This window comes from Primulina eburnea, chromosome 13 (assembly GCF_022965805.1).
Source record: "Primulina eburnea isolate SZY01 chromosome 13, ASM2296580v1, whole genome shotgun sequence".
In the NCBI taxonomy this organism is placed as follows: Eukaryota; Viridiplantae; Streptophyta; class Magnoliopsida; order Lamiales; family Gesneriaceae; genus Primulina; species Primulina eburnea.
This window is the reverse complement of record NC_133113.1, coordinates 7,049,770-7,069,767: the sequence shown is the minus strand read 5'-3', so window position 1 is coordinate 7,069,767 and position 19,998 is coordinate 7,049,770. Positions and strand designations below refer to the sequence as shown.

Below are 19,998 nucleotides of genomic sequence, written 5' to 3'. Positions count from 1 at the left end.
GTTTAGAGAGGTAAATAAATTCTTTTAAAAAATTATTAAATTCAAGATATCACTATGAACTGGACTTTATAGTTTTTATCTGTACAAATCCCGTTTCTCGACAAATCGGATGCAATTAAACCAATTTGAGATTATTTTCAAAGTGTGGAATGGTCTCACTCGGTGAAAGATATATATGTTCAATAAGCTTATATTTTAACAGGATGAACCGAATAAGTATATATTAATGTAGTTTAATTTGTAAATTTTTATTTTTATTTTTATTTTTGACTATAGGGCTTGTGATTTTATTGAGAATGTGGAAGATCGTCTATTAGAATTTTTACCAACCAAAAGGGAAACAACGTGATTAATAGTTGATTTTTTTTTAATTATTATTAATAAACTAAGCAATTACCTCAAATAGTGGCTTCACGGGTTGTGCTGCATGCTGGCTTTCAGCTTTTTCCCATAACATTCAATTATTATTTAATATCTGGCATTCTCATATTCGGTTCTCGAAATATCAGGTAGATTTTTATACGATTCGAACCAGAAAAAAATTAAATACCCTAATTTCGAGGTCAAATTTCAATGTATAATAATAAACAGCCGGAAAAATTTCATAGCACAAAACAACAAAACAAATTTCTAAAACCACATATGGAACCAACGTACATGGTACAAAAATAAAGATTGAAATCGTAGAAATCATGAGATAGAGATTTGGTGTGACCATGCAATGCAATTATCGTACGCTACACATACTTGGCACGATCTTGCTTTGGGAAGATGGCTTGATCTTAGGTGTACTAATTTTGTCTTGTTACAATCCGAATCCTTGCAATATTCCAGGATTTTGATTTACTCTAATTGTGTATGTTGATTTTGTCTTGATATCCAGGATTTTGACTTGATATCCAGGATTTTGATTTACTCTTGTGTATGTTGATTTTGTTTGTGTTCTTAGATCAGGAGACTCAACAAGTTGAGACAGATACTTGGCATGATCTTGCTTTGGGCAACCATGTTCAACAGTTCAAGCATAAATTATACTGATTCCAACTTGAATCGAACTCGATCCAACTGAAGTTTTGATTGGATTTTTTTTTTATCTTCGTTTCTATCTCTACTGGTGGCCGTATGGCCAAATTATTTGGATTGATAGTTTCATCAAAAAGTAAATGCAAAACCTTTTTAAACTAACTATATATCTATATTGCTGAAATATACTACCGCAAGAATATTTTTCATGACACATACAAATACTATAACCAAACTATATGAATGATTAATATATATATTCTTTTTTAAAAAAAAAAATAGAAGTGATCAGATATTGACTCTGTGTGTTGATCGATCGGAAGTGGTGCAGATCTAAACTTGTTCAATCATCTGAATCTCCTTGACTTGTCCATCCTCTTTCGACATTTCTTCAAGCGATTTACCTTTCGCCTCCGGCACCAAAAACGTGCACAGCAGCCCAAGCATATTAATTCCTCCCAGAATAAACAAAGAATTCCTTATTCCAATCCCAGCTGGATACCCTGCATCAGTCTTAGCTTTATCTTGATTCTGTGCAGCGTACAGAAACCCGAATGCACCCACGATCGCCCCCGCCTTCCCAGCTGCAGCCGATATTCCATGGCAAGTGCTCCTGAGTCTTGCGGGAAAAATCTCTGCTGGAACTATAAACGTTGTGCTGTTGGGCCCAAAGTTGGCGAAGAAGAACGTGAGTCCATACATTATCAAGAAACCGGTTTTGTTCAGAGTCCAGTGGTGGTAAGGAATTGCCAAAGCGAACATGAAGATTGTCATGAACAGAAACCCCAGAGTTTGGATCATAAAACGGCCTATTCGGTCGATGAGTAAGACGGTGAACCAGTACCCTGGAACTGTGCCGCAAAGTGCAATCAGGAATTGGGAAAAAGAAATCTTGAAAATTTCATCGAGGGCGCTCATTGTTTTTGCAGGTGGAAGCCACCCGACGGCGCTGAAAATCTCTTTTTGAAAGAGGTTTTGGCTGTAGTAAGCTATATCCACAAAGAACCAAGCGCTTGCTGTTCCCAGCAAGTGTAGCCCGTGTCTTCGCAAGAAATCCCTAGAGAATAGTCCGAAGAGTTCTTGATTTTCACCGGGAGGCGAGTGTTCTGAAACCTTTTCCACTTTAATCTCGATATCAATCACTTTCTCCATGTCTTTACGCGCCTGCTCGGTGTTCTTGGCCACCAGGGCAGTGTATCTGGGAGTTTCCGGCATCTTCGTCCTCCAGTAATATGTCAGAACCGCCGGGAGAGCCCCCAACATGAGTACAATCCGCCACACATAATCCGCTTCTGGTGGAGTCGACCCCACCGGATCAACAGCATAAGCTGGAGCAGCATAAAGAGCGCGGAAAATACTCGAAACTCCCATTCCCACCACCCCACCACCAAGAATCCCGAACCCTTGCATGGCAAAAACCGCCGCGATGAACGTACCTCGAGTCCTCTTATTGGCATACTCCGCCATGATAGTGGCGGACAGCGGATAATCTCCGCCAATCCCGAACCCAAGCCAGAATCTAAAAAAGCATAGCGTGGTCAACACAGCCTTAGGGGAACTGCCGAACGAAAGACCCGAACCGATAGAGCAGATAGCCATCAGAAACAACGTAAACCCGTACACTTTCTTACGGCCAAATTTATCACCAAGAAGCCCAAAGAAGAGCTGCCCTAGTAGGGTTCCGCATAGGGCAACACCGTTGATGGCGGCAGCAGCAACGGGAGGAAGAACCCCAGGTTTTAGAGATCCGGGAACGTGATAGTATATACGTCCAAGAAGCTTTGTGACGAGGGAGACACAGAAAAGATCGTATGCATCGGTGAAGAATCCCATACCGGAGATGATGACTGCTTTGTAGTGATACCATTGAGTTTTGGTCGAATCGAGAGTGGCTAAAACCGTATCCACGGTGGAATCCATGGTTAGAACTTCTGGAAAATAATCAAATTGGTTTTGAACAAGTAGTGGATGCAGTATTGATCTTTGATTCTTGCTTGTGAGTATTTTCGTGCGTATGTATGTATATATATATATAGAGGAAGAAAAACCGACGCTAAGAAACTGAAAGAGATTTTGAGTTTGCATGGGATTCCATCGTTATCTCAAATATTTTTGAATCATTAGATTAGATTTACATGTAAGATTTGGTGATCGATGTTTCATGACTTTCAAATCTATTACCTAATACCTGTATAAAAGAGCCAATCTTTTAGAATTGTGATTTATCTTTTAAGCCCTTCATTAATTCATATATTTTAATTAATTATTAATATTAATCTATACCTAGATCCAATCTTTTTAGAATTGTGATTTATCTTTTAAACCCTTCGTTAATTTATAGATTTTAATGAATTGTTACTTTTAAGCCTTTCATTAATTTATAGATTTTAATTAATTGTTAATATTAATCTATACCTATATTATCTATCTATCTATATCTATATCTATATCTATCTATTCTATTCTATTCTATTCTATTTCTATTAAAAGTGCCAATATTTTTAGAATTGCGATTTGTTTTTAAGTCCTTCATTATCTATCTATTACCTATATAAAAGAGTCGATCTTTTTTAGAATTCTGATTTGTCTTTTATGAATTGTTGTTTTGAAACAAAACATTTGTCTTTTAAGTCCTCATCAATACAAATCCAAGAACTCAAAGATATATATTTGAATTTCTAATTGTTGTAATAGTAAAAATGAAATATCAAATTTTTTAATTTATTCCACCTAATATATAATTAATTAGTAGCTTAATTATTCCATATAATATATAATTAGTAGTCTAACAAATGCTAATGAATTATCACTACAATATATATTGATTGTAGTAATTTATATCGCTTCAAGAATAAAATGTAACTCCTATATTAAATTTCTCAAATAATCCATCTTTATACTACCTTTAAATATTTTTACCCTTTTAATTTTCTCTCTACATGTTATTTTATGATTTTAATGCAATTTTGTAATTATATTTTAGTGTAGTTTCTAATTATGTAATAAATTATAATATCACAATAAGATATAAGAAAAAATAATTATATATATAATAACATGATATGTATATAATAATATATTAATATGAAATTTAATACTAATATATTTTATGATTTTTTAACTAAGAATTGAAAATAAAGATTTTAATAAATTATTTAGTAGAATTTATATCAATAATTATGAATGTTAATATATTAATAATATCATAAAATATGAATCTCATAGAAAAATTCAGAGAGTTAGCTATAATAAGAAATTTAAATATTTTAGTAGAACTTTTTTAAAAAAAATTATATATCAGACAAATTTATAAATTAAATAAACAAAATTTGGTAGTATTGGAAACGTCTACTAAAAATATTTAACATTTGGGTGTTAAAGGTCTAAAGTTAAACCTGACCATGGTTTTCAAAAACAGTGAAACCAAAATCAGAACTAAAATCTTTTGGGCTTCATTGGAACGCTCTAGACATGCTGTCCCAACCACATCAGCAGATATGCAGGAGATCCCAACGAAGCCCGCAACCAAAAACTTGAGGAAAACGTGAAGAACATGCACAAATTTTCACAGCTTGAGCGATTTTACAAAAAAAATCATATATCTCTTATTTCTTATCAGAAAATTGCGAATTTTCTATCGAATCGAAGGTAACACAGAGTGCTACAAATCATATGTTGAAAATGTTTCCACCTATAAGTCGCATAATTCGAAAGGGTGAAGGGTTTTGAAACACATAAATTTCACAGCTTGTACGGTTTTACAATAAAAATCACATCTCCCTCTTTTCTTTTCAGAAAATTACGAATTTTAAGGTAACACAGAGTGATACAAATCATATGTTGAACACGTTTCCATCAAACCAACCTATAAGTCGTAGAATTCGAAAAAACAGAGAGTGACGGGTTTTGTGACACAGAATTTCACAGCTTGTGCGAGTTTACGATAAAAATCATATCTCCCTCGTTTCTTATCAAAAAATTATGAATTTTCTATCAGATCGAAGATAACACAAAGTGTTACAAATCATATGTTGAAAATGTTTCCAGAAAACTGATGGATAAACCGAAAGACTTTAAATTACAGCAAATGACGAGTTTTATGACTCAAAATTTTCCAGAAAACGTTTAAACCATAATCTATCGAACTTTGCATATAAAAAATGAATTTTCATGCACAATATACATCAAAATACATAATATGACGAGATCGATGTGTAAAAAAAAGTTTGTACATGCTTGCATCTAAACGCTCAAATAAACAAATACCGGCGCGAGGGTACGTGGAAGATGAACGGAGGATGATTCCTTGACATTTTTCTTGACAAAAACTTATCAAAATCTCCAAAATATTACTAGGATGAGTGATCAAGAGGCTGCTGCTCAAGGGAGGTAAAACCTTAGCTTTTTCTCCAAAAGGAACGTGTATGTGTGTGCGCGTTGGTGTGTGTATTTAGGCGTAGGTGTGTGTGATTAGTATAAGTAATTAGGGTTAGGAAAAGTTTAATAAAATAAATTAATAGGCTAAACTCATACTAATTTAATTTTTTGGACCCACTCAAAAATTTAATAAAATATTCTAGTACCAAATTTTTAGATTAAAATCTCCAAATTTCGAAATAGCTAAATGGAGTACTTAAAATCCTATTTAACTTAAATACTTATTAAATAATTTAATTATTAAATAAAATTCATTATAAAAATATTTTACACCCAATTTAAGGATTAAATCCTCAAATTCCAAATTTACATTTAAAACACTTAAAATCTTATAAAATCATATAATAATTTAAATTGAACTTTAAAATGCTAAAATTCATACATAATATAAAATAACTAATTTTCTTGGCTTAAAATAAAAATATAACATTTAATTTTACACGACTGAAAAACTCAGACTCAAGAAATGCATTTAAATCTAATAAAATAAACATATAAATATTGAAAATAAATTAAATACGTTGAATTTATCATTTAATTCTTTTAAATCAATTAAATTAATTAACCTATTAAATTATGCATGCGGTTTACGTGTACTGATTTTTTGGAACTACACTATTTTTTAAAATCATAAAACAGCTCAAACATCACTTTTTGATTTCAATACCAAACGAAGGATAAAATTGCACTCCAATAATCCATCTATCAATAATTGTACTCTTTCCAATCAATGTGAAACGAAATCGTGACCTTACCTATAATACCAATTATAGGAACAAACGTTTGCCGATTCACCAAAAGTAATAACTTGTAGTAATGGTGCAACTTTAATATTTTAAATCATACAATAGCTCAAGTATCATATTTCGTTTGCTCTACAAAGCGGCGAAAATTATTGCATCATGATATTAACCCATATTTTATGACAAAAATTAATTAGTTAAATATTTTAATAAAAACTTAAAATAATAACAAACTTATTATGTTAAAATATCTGTGTATAGTATTTTTTAAAACCTTTTTTTACGTCAAACAGAAATAAGTAACTCAAACATTCAAAATTATCCATTTATTTATTTTAGAGTAGTATATATTAAGGTCAAATCATATGCAGAGTAATATAATAAATAAGACACACATTGGTCACATGTTAAATATACTTGAGTGAATTGATAATCTATCTAGTTAATATGTTTAAGAATATATAAAATGGATGTGAGGTTTGGTGTTCTGGTTTTATTGGCATAAATTCTCATAAACTGGATTTCCCAACAAAAACATCATAACATAAACAATATTTATTATAAAATTTTCCGCAATAATAGCAATGGCATCATCATATATACATCAAAGTAAACTTTAATTATATGATACATATATATATCTTTCTTAATCAAATCTACATAGGATTTAAAAATCTATAATCCGATTAAGAATAATCAAGTAGTATTTTATGCATGAAACACCCTGGATCAAAAATATAGTGTATATGTAATTTTAACCCACTTTGAAAATTTGTTCAAGTCCACAAAATAATTATTGACAGTAACCCACACCAACACTTCCACAAATTACAGTTCTTCTTCGTCTTCCCATAAAGATCCAGATCCTGGTCATGGATGACCCGGGAACTATCCTCAAGAATCCGGGCATCACACCTCTTCCCGGGTAATCATCATAAGCCCGGGCTCTCCACGAACCACCCGGGTACTTTACTAACCGGGCACTTCTCATCTTCCCGGGTAGTCAAGAGTCCAGGCTGTCTTATGAGTTCCCAGGTACATCACCACTTGGGCAACCTCGAGAATTGCACCACACTCGAGTATGATTGATACATGCAGTCCAATCTGTCAGAACAACTTGGGCTTGGAGTGTCCTAGAAGTTATCAGAAGCTAGAGTATGGGCAACCGACTTACCATACTTAGTAGGTGACACTGGAATCGAGGTACCTACCCCATTTTCTATTATAAATAACATGTATTAATATCATTTACAGATTCTAAAATCATTGAACTCTCAAGCATTATACATATTTTCTCTCAAATATTGCTTGTGTTCATCTTCAACCTGCTGACTTTAGCATCGGAGTGGCTACGCCGGACACCCCTCCGGCGCCCATTCACGAGTTTTTTTCATTGTTTGCAGGTGCTATCAAAGCCATTATCTTCATTCAAAATTCCCAAACATTATAAATTGTTGATCTGATCCTTTTAGACTTGTCAAATTAGGTTAGGCCCGTCGGGCTGGCCTGCCCCGCTGTAAAAATTGAGCAGGTTGGGTTGATAAAATAGCAGCCCGTTTGGAGGTGGGTCAAATGGGCTGAGCCCGTTTGGGTTGCGGGCCAAGATAGGTCGGGCCCAAACGGGGCGGGTTGGCCCGCCAAATTAGGGTAGAATTTTTTTTTTTTTACATTTTTAAGTTTTAAGTTTCATATAAAAATTAGAATAAGTCTCATGCGCCTCCATCACCCTCTTATCTTATTTCTTTCTTATTTTTCTCATTGGTCTCGCCTCCATCATTCACTCTGGTAAAATACGAATCTCTGTAAATTTTATTCATGAAACTTAAAGGGAAGAAATTTCTATAAATTTTATTCATGAATCTTAAAGTAATTTTTAAGCATAACAGTTGTTTGTGAACCCAAGAGCGGTTTCGTTTGAAGTCCGACGAGTTGTAGTGAAATTTTGTGGACCCAGCTGAGATTTGATAATTATGTGTATTGTTGAACACATAATATTTTCTAAAATTTACAACCGTCACTTTCCTCGACTTTCTGTTCTCTTCCATGTCTCAATCTTCATGTTTGGTTTAAGCAGTTTACTTTTTATGGATTATGTTAATGCTTTCTTAATTTCTTATTTCAATGTTTTTAATTATTTTATGAAATTATTTGACTGAAATAATGGCGGGTTGCGGAGGGTAGCGGGCTGGCCCGACCTGCCAGGCCGTTTTGACATGCCTAGATCCGTTGGAGCTTCTTACCCGGTTCACCCATTTCAGCGAGATCACATCATCTTCCTTTATTTGGACCGGTCCCTTGAAATCTTCTCCCTTTAAATTTAAGGGATTTTTGGAATTATGGAGTACGTTTTTGGTACATGCCAATAACTTTCACCTATGGTATTGCATAAAAGATCAAACTTTACCTATGAACATGTTTTGATACATGACAGCTTTTGGGAACAAAATTATTTTAGTTCTCTGATATATTCGGTACAATTTAATTTTTTAAGGTTGATTCCTTTATGCAGGTTCTTGAAATAGAATATCTTTTTGTGAGCTCATATTTTTTAAAACTTGCAGAGACAAGATTTAGCTCAGTTTCTCAAATCTATTTAAGCACAAGAAAATGAGAAAATGAATTAGTATGTCTTCGTCACTACAATTGGCTTTCATTATTTTGTTAATTAATTATTCTGACTTGTTTTTTATCATCTAGATGGTTCTTGTTCTTTGATTGAGATCACATATTAAGTGAATTAAAACTTAGCATATTGAAATCAATAATACCTTTGATTTAAGTCATCCTCTGTTATGGATTGTGGCTACATTTGCTTTTTTGCGGGGAAATATGGACGATGGTCTATTCGAATGTGCTTTGCATACATTTTACGTCAAGCATGTATATGTGTGCTTGCAATGATTAATCATTTACACTTGATGGAACTTCTTTTATGTTCTCCAAGGCAAAGGAAAGACTGTTTTTGTAACTAATAAATCCAGATGCCTCTTTTCTAATAGTGCCTATGGTGGAGTGCATGGAGATTGAAAAGGCACCTCATTATCACTTAATTGAAAGATTAATTCATCTTGTTTTAACTTTCATGTTTCTACTGCAACTACACAATAATAATTCTTAGCTATCAAACTTCTTAAAATCTCTATCCGGATTAAGATGGAAGAAGAGTTCTTGGCATATTATATGATAGTCTACATTGAAAGATAACAGATCCAGAGACACGAGGTTGCTAATTTTCAGACGTAAGGACGCTCGTTCGTGCGAAAAGTGTAGGACCGAGTGCTTACCACTTTACCAAAAGCTATAGCTAGAGGTAATGGTGCAACTCTAATCTTTTAAACCGCAAAGCAGCCCAAGCACCACGGTTCGATCGCTCTACCAAGTAAGGACAATTATTGCACCCAACAATCTCCCTCCCAATAATTGCACCCCTTGCAATCAATGGGAATCGAACCCGTGACCTTGGCTCTGATACCAAATGTAGGACCGAGTGCTTACCGCTTTACCAAAAGCTATAGCTAGAGGTAATGGTGCAACTCTAATCTTTTAAACCGCACAACAGCTCAAGCACCACGGTTCGATCGCTCTACCAAGTAAGGACAATTATTGCACCCAACAAAAAGCTACCTGTACTGCGTTTTGTGAGTCGTTGTTGGCATGTTGTTGATATAAATAAAAGAGGACAACAATTTTTAAAGAAGGGGAGATACTTTCATTATTCTTTCAAAATTTAACAGCCAATAACACAATACTCAAACACCACAACCAAACAAGTACACATTCAAGGAGGCTTGCGACACAAATTTGAAACATGGGGGCGAAGGACAATGGATAGTTGAATCAGATTATGATTGAGGAAATTCATCCGGGGACAGAATTAACTTTACTCTGTAATTTTTTATTATTTGTCTTGCTTTATGATGATATTTTTTAATATATCTATGTGTTTAATTATTTCAACATAAACTTGTGTTTTTTTATAGAGATTGACGTAACTTGATCGAATGTCATGTTTGGAATATTGGTCTAATTGCGTATGAATCCCTTGTAATCCTTTTAATTACACTACAACAAAAACGCTATACGATAACAAATAATATCTGTTGTCGTAGGTCATTTAAAAATGTTGTAAATGATGGTGTTGTTGAAATTGCACTCAACGACAACAGTTTAAAACTGTTGTCGTAGCTATCATATTGCCGTTAGAATTTTTTTTTCTAAAAATCATGTTTTTACGTATATATGAACATGAGAAACAATAGCGGAAATAAATCGAGTGTTACCTCCAGCCATTGAAAATTTTTAATTTCTCTGATTTCCTTTCGTTTGAAGCCTTCTAAGTATTTCACGCTCTCTGTAGATGGTGTATATTTCTTATGAGTTATGTGCTTAGGGACTTCAATCGCTGCTATTTATAGGCATCTCATACCATCGATGAGTTATTGCGGGAGCCTTATTGTCAAAAGAAGATGTGCGTGCACGTCTCAATTTTCTAAAGTTGAGGCGGTGTACGCATCTTTTGTCAAAAGTTGTAGGCAATGGCCATTGCCATTTCCTACACGTTTTTTCTTCCTTTTTGATATGAGCCATTTTTCTTACATTTTCCCACTTGGCTCATATATTTCATTTACCATAGGAGAAAACAAAACAAATGAATCATGGCGATATATCATCTAAAAACGAGTATTATCTTCCAAGTATTACAATGCATTATGTATCTCAAATCTATATAACTTAATGAATAAACAGTATGTTTATTCGAGATCCAACTTTATTGATATTCTCAAATCAATTAATGTGTGCACAACAAATATGAGAAAATATCATATCATAGTTTCATTAACTTTGTTCTTACAACAAAATTACATAAAGGAACCAAGTCTCATTCTTTCTGTATGATCCTTAAATTTCAATGGTGGTATGCCTTTAGTCAAAGGATCCGCAATCATCAATTCAGTGTTAATGTGTTCGATAAGTAACTTCTTATCTTTAACACGTTCTCGTATGGCTAGATACTTAATGTAGATGTGCTTGCTTTGACTACCACTTTTGTTATTTTTAGCTATAAAAACAGCAGCTGAATTGTCACAATATATTCTTAATGGCCTATATATAGAATCCACGATTCTAAGACTCGAAATGAAACTCTTCAACCATAAACCATGTGAGGTTGCCTCAAAACAAGCTACGAACTCAGCTTCCATAGTGGAAGTTGTAGAGCCCAAAAATCAGTACACGTAAATCCCATGCAATTATTTAATAGTTAAATCATTTATTTAATTTTAAAATGATTTTAGTGATGCATGATTTATTTAAATTGCATTAATTTAATGTTTATGTGATGCACATTAAAATGTTTCCTCGAGTTTCATTTTTCAGGCGATTATTCGGTGCGGGATCGAGGAAAAGAAACCGGTGACGATTTTGACAATTTTAAACGTGATATTTTATTTCAAGTTAAGGTTGGGGCATTTAAATAATTTATAATTTTTTAGCATTTGTAAAGCCTAAATACTTTATTTAAGTAATTTTAGAATTTTAAAACTTTTAAAATTGAGCTTTTGAACATTTCATTTTTTTAAGAGATTTTATTTTTGGTAGAAGAAGGTTAGTATTTTAATTAACTTTCAATTACTAACTAAGCAATTTCTTTCCCTAATTATATTACTAAACTCACGCACACACCTAATTACACACACAAACTCACATAAAAACACACTCACAATCACGTTTCAGATTTCTATTATTTTTAGAGGACAGAAAAACCTAGGGTTCTTCCCCAAGAGAGCAGCCACCCCTCCCCTTCTTTTCCAGCACATTTTTGTTGGTTTTCTTCAAGGAATTTAGTGCCACGTTCGTTCCGGATCGTCTCTCGCATCCTTCCCGCTTCGGTGTCGTTGTTTCGGTAACGTTAAAGATTTAAAGGCACGTATACACTTCCGTTTCTGCATCGATCTTGTCATAGTAATGATTTTTATGTTTATTGTGTGAAAAACATGTGGATGTTTTGAAGAAGTTTGAGAAACATGGTTGGATCGGTTTTGAAACAATATTTAGATCTAAAACTCGAATTTTTCTGTCAAATTAAATATTGCAACTTTTCGATCGATTTTCTGGGAAAACTTTCCGCACATAAAACGTAAAAAGTTTTGATACCTTCGATTTGACAGTAAATTCGAATTATTTGGTTAAAAATTGAGTGAGTTATGATTGTTTTCGTGGGACTGCTCAAACTGCGTTTCTGAAAAATTATGACATTGACGTGTTCTTGAAGTTTTATTGTTGCATGCTTCGCTGGAGATCGACGGGTGATCGTTGCTGCATTTAGATATGTTATGGGAGGTATAGGATATTCTCTCATTTTCAAACAATAAATTATACACATGGGATGATTGTAGGATTTAATGTATTGTTAGCATTTGGATTTCATTTTTTGATTTGGACGTTTTCACGTATTTAAGGAGAAGTGCGTGAGCTTCAATGGAAGTCCATCCCATAAAATTTCTCCCGTTAATAGATTTTTTTTGGCTTTTGCATTCAGTTTTGGGTACACTTCGGATGCTATATTCTTACACCTATGGAATCTTACATCACAATTACATTTTTTTCCTAGTAATTTGATGGCTTACGTACAGGGTTGAGGTGGAACCGTAATTCCGAATTGTAAAATAAATTTTTTTAGTCTTGAAAGACTGGAAAAAATTATAATTCAAACATGTAACTTTTACGAGATAAAATTCATATAATCATTTGGCAAAAACTTGTGTGAGACGGTCTCACGGGTCGTATTTGTGAGACGAATCTCTTATTTGGGTCACCCATGAAAATATATAACTTTTTATGCTAAGAGTATTACTTTTTATTGTGAATATGAGTAGGGTTGACCCGTCTCACAGATTATGATCAATTCCATATGGCATCTGTTCTTCAATCCGATTTCGATTATACGATGTCTAATATATCAAGAACATCATATATGAATCATATCCGATTCTGACAATACCATAAATTCAAATCATATCAAAACATACGAAAACTTACGTCTGTATGAAGCCTGTATCGAGAGGATCATAGTACTGAAGTCGGATTGAAATTCGGACAGACGGATTTTATGAAATCTCAAATCTGAGCTATGAAACCTTGAAGATTCTCTGAAGCCCTCGTTCTTGTTTCTGAATTCTTAAGGCCAAATTTCGTTCTTTGATATATATATGATGCATGTGAAGACTAGGTGGCTTCACGTTTGTGCAGCACGTCTCGCGCATATGCGCGAGCTCAACCGGCGTATATGCGCGAGACCTACTGGTCTCCGCACATCTCTTTTCGGCAGCTCGCGCATATGCGCGCCCTCCTTTTGCGCATATGCGCGAGGTTCTCTGGAATTGCACTTGGCTTCCCGTATGATTCGCGCATATGCGCGCACTCACATCGCGCATATGCGCAAGGTCTTCTGCCCGTTTCGTGCATATGCGCGCATCATGTCGCGCATGTGCGTGAGAGGTACTGCCCTCGCACATCAGATCTCACAAAAAACCTCAAATCGAGTCTCGGAGCGATCCTTCATAATCATATCAAATCATAAATCAATAATTAAAGATTACCAGAATAAAAACCTCGGGCATTAAATCTCCCCCCTAAGATAAGATTTTGTCCCCGAAATCACAAGCAGTCAAATCATATCAATAAGAAGGTATAACAGAAGCTGAATAGAAAACTCACATCAGTGAAATAACTCTGGGAATCGCTGTCTCATGTCTGATTCAGTCTCCCAGGTAGCTTCTTCAATGGCATGACGACTCCATTGAATCTTCACAAGTGGAATAGTTTTCGTTCTGAGCTGCTTTTCTTTCCGATCGAGAATCTAAACCGGCTTTTCGAAATAGCTCAATGTCTCGTCCAATTCGGCCTCATCTGGCTGAATGACATGTGAAGCATCAGGAAGATATTTTCTCAATAACGATACATGAAAGACATCATGTATTCCAGATAGAGAAGGCGGTAATGCGAGTCGATAGGCACGATCACCTATCTTCTCGAGAATCTCATACATCCCAATGTAACGTGGAGACAGTTTTCTTTTCTTGCCAAATCTGACAACTCCTCTGAAAGGTGAAAGCTTTAGGAATACTCGGTCTCCTGTCTCAAATACCAATGGTCTACGTCAGATATTGGCATATTTGGCCTGCCTGTCTTGAGCTGTCTTCATTCATTTCTGAATCAGCTTCACTTTTTCAGTCATATCTCTGATCATATCAGGTCCAATTTCAGGAACATCAGAGATATCATCCCAATATAGAGAGGATCTGCAGCTCTTGCCGTACAATGCCTCAAAAGGAGCCATCTCAATACTCGTCTGATAGCTTTTGTTGTACGAAAACTCACAAAGTGACAATGAATCCTGCCAACTAGTGCTAAAATCAAGCACTATAGCTCTAAGCTTATCTTCCAGTGTCTGAATAGTCCGCTCTGATTGTCTGTCGGTCTATGGATGATATGCGGTACTCAGATGTAACTTCGTACCTAGAGCCTGCTGCAAACTCTGCCAAAAGTGCGAAGTAAACCGAGGATCACGGTCTGATACAATCGACTTCGGCCTCCATGCAATCTGACCACTTCTCTGACATAGATCTCTGCCATCTGGTCATGTCGGTACGTCATCTTGTACGGAATAAAGCATGCATATTTGGTCAATCTGTCAATCACGACTCAAATCACATCGCAACCTCGGGAGGATCTCGGTAGCTTCGTCACAAAATCCATGGAAATGTGATCCCATTTTCATTCAGGAATAGATAAACTCTGTAACAGTCCTCCATGTTTCTTTCTTTCGGCTTTCACATGTTGGCAATTCAGACACTTGGATACAAACTCAGCAATATCAGCTTTCATCTCTTTCCACCAGAACTGTCTTTTCAAATCATTATACATTTTTCTGCCACCAGGATGAATACTGAATCGACTGCTATGCGCTTCTGACAAGATCTGTCGTTTCAAATATGAAACATCTGGCACAACAAGACGATTATTCACATACAGTACATTATCCTGTACCTGATACTCTGATCGATGCCCTGCTCTGACTATGGATATTGAGTTCTGAACATTCTGATCAACTCTCTGAGCCGCTTTAATTCTCAAAATCAGCTCTTGTTCAACTTGAATGGCATACAATCGCAACGACCTACAATCTGTCTCAAATACCAATCCAGACAAACAACAATATTCTATCAAATTTGAAACACCAATCGTCGATAAGGATAAAGAACATACCTTTCGACTCAGTGCATCGGCTGCTGCATTCAATTTTCCCGGATAGTACTTGATTTCACAATCGAAGTCTTTCAATAAATCAATCCATCTTCGCTGCCTCATATTCAACTCTGCTTGTGAAAACAGATATTCCAGGCTTTTATGATCAGAATAGATCTCAAACTTCTCACCATAAAGGTAGTGTCGCCATATCTTCAAAGCAAATACGATGGCAGCCAATTCAAGTTCATGAATTGGGTAGCGAGTCTCGTGTGGCTTCAACTGTCTCGAAGCATAGGCAATCACATGTCCCCGCTGCATCAAAACAAAACCCAATCGTCTGTGAGAAGCATCGCAATAAACAATAAAATCACCAGTACTTGAGGGGATAGTCAGTATCGGTGCACTGGTCAATCTCTTCTTCAACTCAAGAAAACTGGTCTCACACTCCTCTGACCAAACAAATGGTGCATTCTTCTGAGTCAACTGCGTAATCGGTTTGGCAATACTGGAGAAATCTTTGATAAATAGTCGATAATTGTAACGAACCGTATTTTTGCTACTTAAAATTTGTGGAAAAATTTAAAATTTTCTTAAATAAAAACATCCATACGGTCATCAACTCATCGTTCATAAAAATATCTTTGAAATCATCCATCACCAATAAATTTTGCTAACAAAATGCTTGTTCCAAACATCCCTCACCAAAACATAAAATCACAGTATTTTAAACTTGCATAAAAATATTAAAATAACGTGGGTGGTCCTCGGGTCTAGCCACCCGCTCAGTCCAAGCCTGCTCCTTGATCCCCACCTCCTCTCTCCTCATAGACATCCTCACCTACATCGATCAAGTCTAGCGAGTCTAAAGACTCAACACGTATAAACGGGAAGTAACGAGTAGTATATTATAAAATCACATGCAACTTTAAAATATGACATACATACTGAAAACTTGAACTTGCATAATAAAACTGAACATACGTACATTCATACTTAGACGTGCCATCAACATATACTTTTCTTAAACGTGCTTGCATACATGAACATACATAACTTCATCATTTTGCGTAGAGGATGTTTCAAAGCAAGTGACCCATAACATAATTCGCCTGATCAGACTAAACCACAGTACTGAGATGACAGGGACGTATCCACTGCCACATACATGAGATCCCCATTCATAATTTAACGGGCTGATTGGTCCACGTTCATAATTTAACGCTTTCCAATCATGATCTAAACCCGTTCATAATTTAACGGACGGATTGGTTCCCATTCATAATTTAACGCTTTCCAATCCTAAACATAATTTGGTCACAAGACATTTAGCATACCTCAAAAACTTAAAATATTTTTCTTGCACGTCAACATACTTACTTGGCATTGAGGGATTCGTTGGACTTCGATTGAGGCCGTTGCTTCACATACTAACATGAATTTAAATACTTAACTTGCATGTCTTAGATGTACGTAATCGAGCTCACAACCAAAGTGAATAAGTAGCTTATGACATTCTAGTTCGCTCCGGACTTGACCTCGTTTAATCATCGTACTAGGGGTCCGTGTACGGGTCCGGGTAGGCTCTGGAATTTCGTATTTTTGAAGGAAAACGGACACGGACTCCGTGTAAGTATCCGGGTAGGCACTGGACTTGCAAAATCACGAAAATTCACTAACTTATTCATTCACCCTTTCAATCCAAGCCTAAGGACCATGAACCATCACCTCAAGACTCATCCTAGGATGTTATTACATTGATTCAAACTCATACAAACACCCCGAATGTTCCCAAACATCGACAAGTAACTGCAATTCAACAATAACCCGTAATTCGGCATCGTTTCGCTTCCTATGACTTCTATTACATCTCAAGCCAATCCCGACCCAAACGAACCACCAATTAACACCTAAATACATCCCATAACATATCTAGACGCAGCAAAGATCACCCGTCGATTCCCAACGAAGCCTGCAACAACAAAATCTCAAAAACGCATCAACACATAATTTTCTGAAAAAAGAAGTTTGAGCAGTCCCACGAAAAACATCATAACATACCCAATTTTATCCAAATATTTCGAATTTTATATCAAATCGAAGCTTTCAAAAAGTTCTAAAATTTTTGTATTAAAAGTTTCCCAGAATCCCGACCGAAAAATCACAGTTTTCCAAAGAACAGAAAAAAAACGGGATTTGAGATCTAACACTTAATTCAAAACTGATCCAAATCGTTTTCTGCTCAAGCGACGAACATCATACATAAAATTTTACGCATAAAAATAACACGACACATAATATGGCGAGATCGATGCAGAAATAACAGAGTATATGTGCCTTTTGATAATAAACGTTACCGAACCGGCGATATCGAAGCGGAAACGGTGCGAGGCTTGATCCAGGACGACCGTGGCACTAAAATCTTTGAAGAATTCACACGAAAATTGCTAGAAGATGGAGAGGGGAGGGTGCGGCTGCTCTATGAGTGAAGAACCCTAGTTTTCTTCTCTCAAAATTAATAAAAACTGAATTGTGATAGTGTGTGTGTGTGTTTTGCCGATATCAGTGTGTGAAAAAGTGTGCAAAATGTGTAAGTGTGTGTGTGGCATGGGTTTAGTTAGTAATTAGGGAATAAATTATTGCTATAATGCGTAATTAACATGTAAATTAAATGCTAATCCTCCATTAATTAAATAAATTCTCTAACTTTAAAATAACTTGCACAAAGCCAACTTTAAAAGTCTTAAAATTCTAAAATTCACTAAATAGATAATTTTAGGCATAAGGGTGCTAAGGATAAATAAATTATTTAAAACGCCACATCCTCGACTAAAATAAATTACCACATTTAAAAATTGCCAAAAATGGTCACCGGTCTTTTCCTCAATTCCGCCTCGAGTAATCACCTGAAACATGAAGCTCGAAAAACATTTTAACGTGCATCACTAAGTCATAAATAATTTAAAATAATGCATTTAATTAAATCATGCACTGCTAAACTCAGATTAAAATAATTTAAATAATTTAATAATAATTAAATAAATGCATGGGTTTTACGTGTATGCAATTTGGGCTTTATAGTTCCTCCCCCACTTATAAAAATTTCGTCTTCGAAATTAAATCTTACCAAAAAACTCCGGGTAGCGAAGTCTCATATCTGTTTCTGCTTCCCAAGTGGCTTCCTCCACCAATTGATTTAGCCACCGGACTTTGACTAGCTTAGTCACTTTGTTCCGGAGTCTGCGCTCCTGTCTGTCTTGGATTTGAATCGGTTGCTCCTCATATGACAGGTCTGGAGCAAGCTGCAACGATGCACCTTTAGCTGTCTGGAAGCATAAGCTATCACTCGACCCTGCAGCATCAACACTGCGCCTAATCCGAGCTTAAATGCATCGGTATAAAGCACAAATTCACCTTGTCCTGTCGGCATGGCTAGCACTAGCGCTGAAATAAGATCTTGCTTCAAAGTATCAAAGCTCTTTTGACATTCATCACTCCACACAAACTTAGCATTATTTTTGGTCAGTGACGTGAGCGGAACTGCTATGGACGAAAATCCCTGAATGAACTTACGGTAGTAGACTGCTAAACCCAAAAAGTTGCGGATTTCTGATGCATTCTTCGGTTCAACCCAATCCTTAACTGCTGCTACCTTCGCTGGATCCACCTCAATGCCGCTGCTAGAAATTATATGACCCAAAAATGCTACATTCTCCAACCAAAATTCACATTTACTGAACTTCGCAAATAACTTGCGACTCTGCAAAGTCTGCAAAACTGTCCTCAAGTGCTGACTGTGCTCCTCGTGGCCCTTCGAGTAAATAAGGATATCGTAAATAAATACTATGACGAACTGGTCGAGGTAAGGCTGAAATACTCGATTCATGAGGTCCATGAAAATTGCTGGAGCATTCGTCAGTCCAAATGGCATCACTAAGAACTCGTAATGCCCATATCTGGTCCTGAAGGCCGTCTTGTGAACATCTGCATCCTTCACCTTCAGCTGGTGATACCCTGATCGAAGATCTATCTTAGAGAACATTGTGGCTCCCTGCAACTGATCAAACAAGTCCTCGATTCTAGGAAGTGGGTACTTATTCTTGATCGTTACCTTGTTCAACTCACGGTAATCGATGCACATTCTCATGCTCCCGTCTTTCTTTTTCACAAAAAGTACTGGTGCGCCCCACGATGAGAAACTCGGGCGGATAAACTCCTTGTCTTAGAGATCCTGAATCTGCTGCTTAAGTTCTAACATCTCTGCTGGAATTAATCTGTACGGTGCCTTCGAGATTGGCACTTTTCCTGGCATGAGATCAATAGCAAACTCCACCTCTCTATCTGGTGGAAGGCCTGTGACGTCGTCAGGAAATACGTCTGGGAAATCTCTGACTACTGGCACGTCTGACCTAGGAGGAGTGGCACGTCAGGTGCTGAGATAACACTAGCCAAGAAAGCCTGACACCCCTTAGAAATTAGTCTCCTCGCCTGCATGCACGAAATCATGCGAGGGAAACTCCTCCATCTAGCTGGCTCAAATAGAAACTGC

At 36.0% G+C, this 19,998-nt stretch overlaps 1 protein-coding gene and 1 long non-coding RNA gene across 2 annotated transcripts in view; both read right to left on the bottom strand.

Moving 5' to 3' along the window:
- The window catches only part of LOC140809413 (uncharacterized), an 88,501-nt gene that overhangs the window by 4,820 nt on the left and 63,683 nt on the right, over positions 1-19,998 (bottom strand). The window lies entirely within an intron of this gene.
- LOC140810905 (inorganic phosphate transporter 1-4-like) lies at positions 1,295-2,970 on the bottom strand. The gene has a single exon (XM_073168828.1). It carries the CDS (start codon positions 2,941-2,943, stop codon positions 1,357-1,359), a length of 1,587 nt encoding a protein of 528 aa, XP_073024929.1. The 5' UTR covers positions 2,944-2,970; the 3' UTR covers positions 1,295-1,356.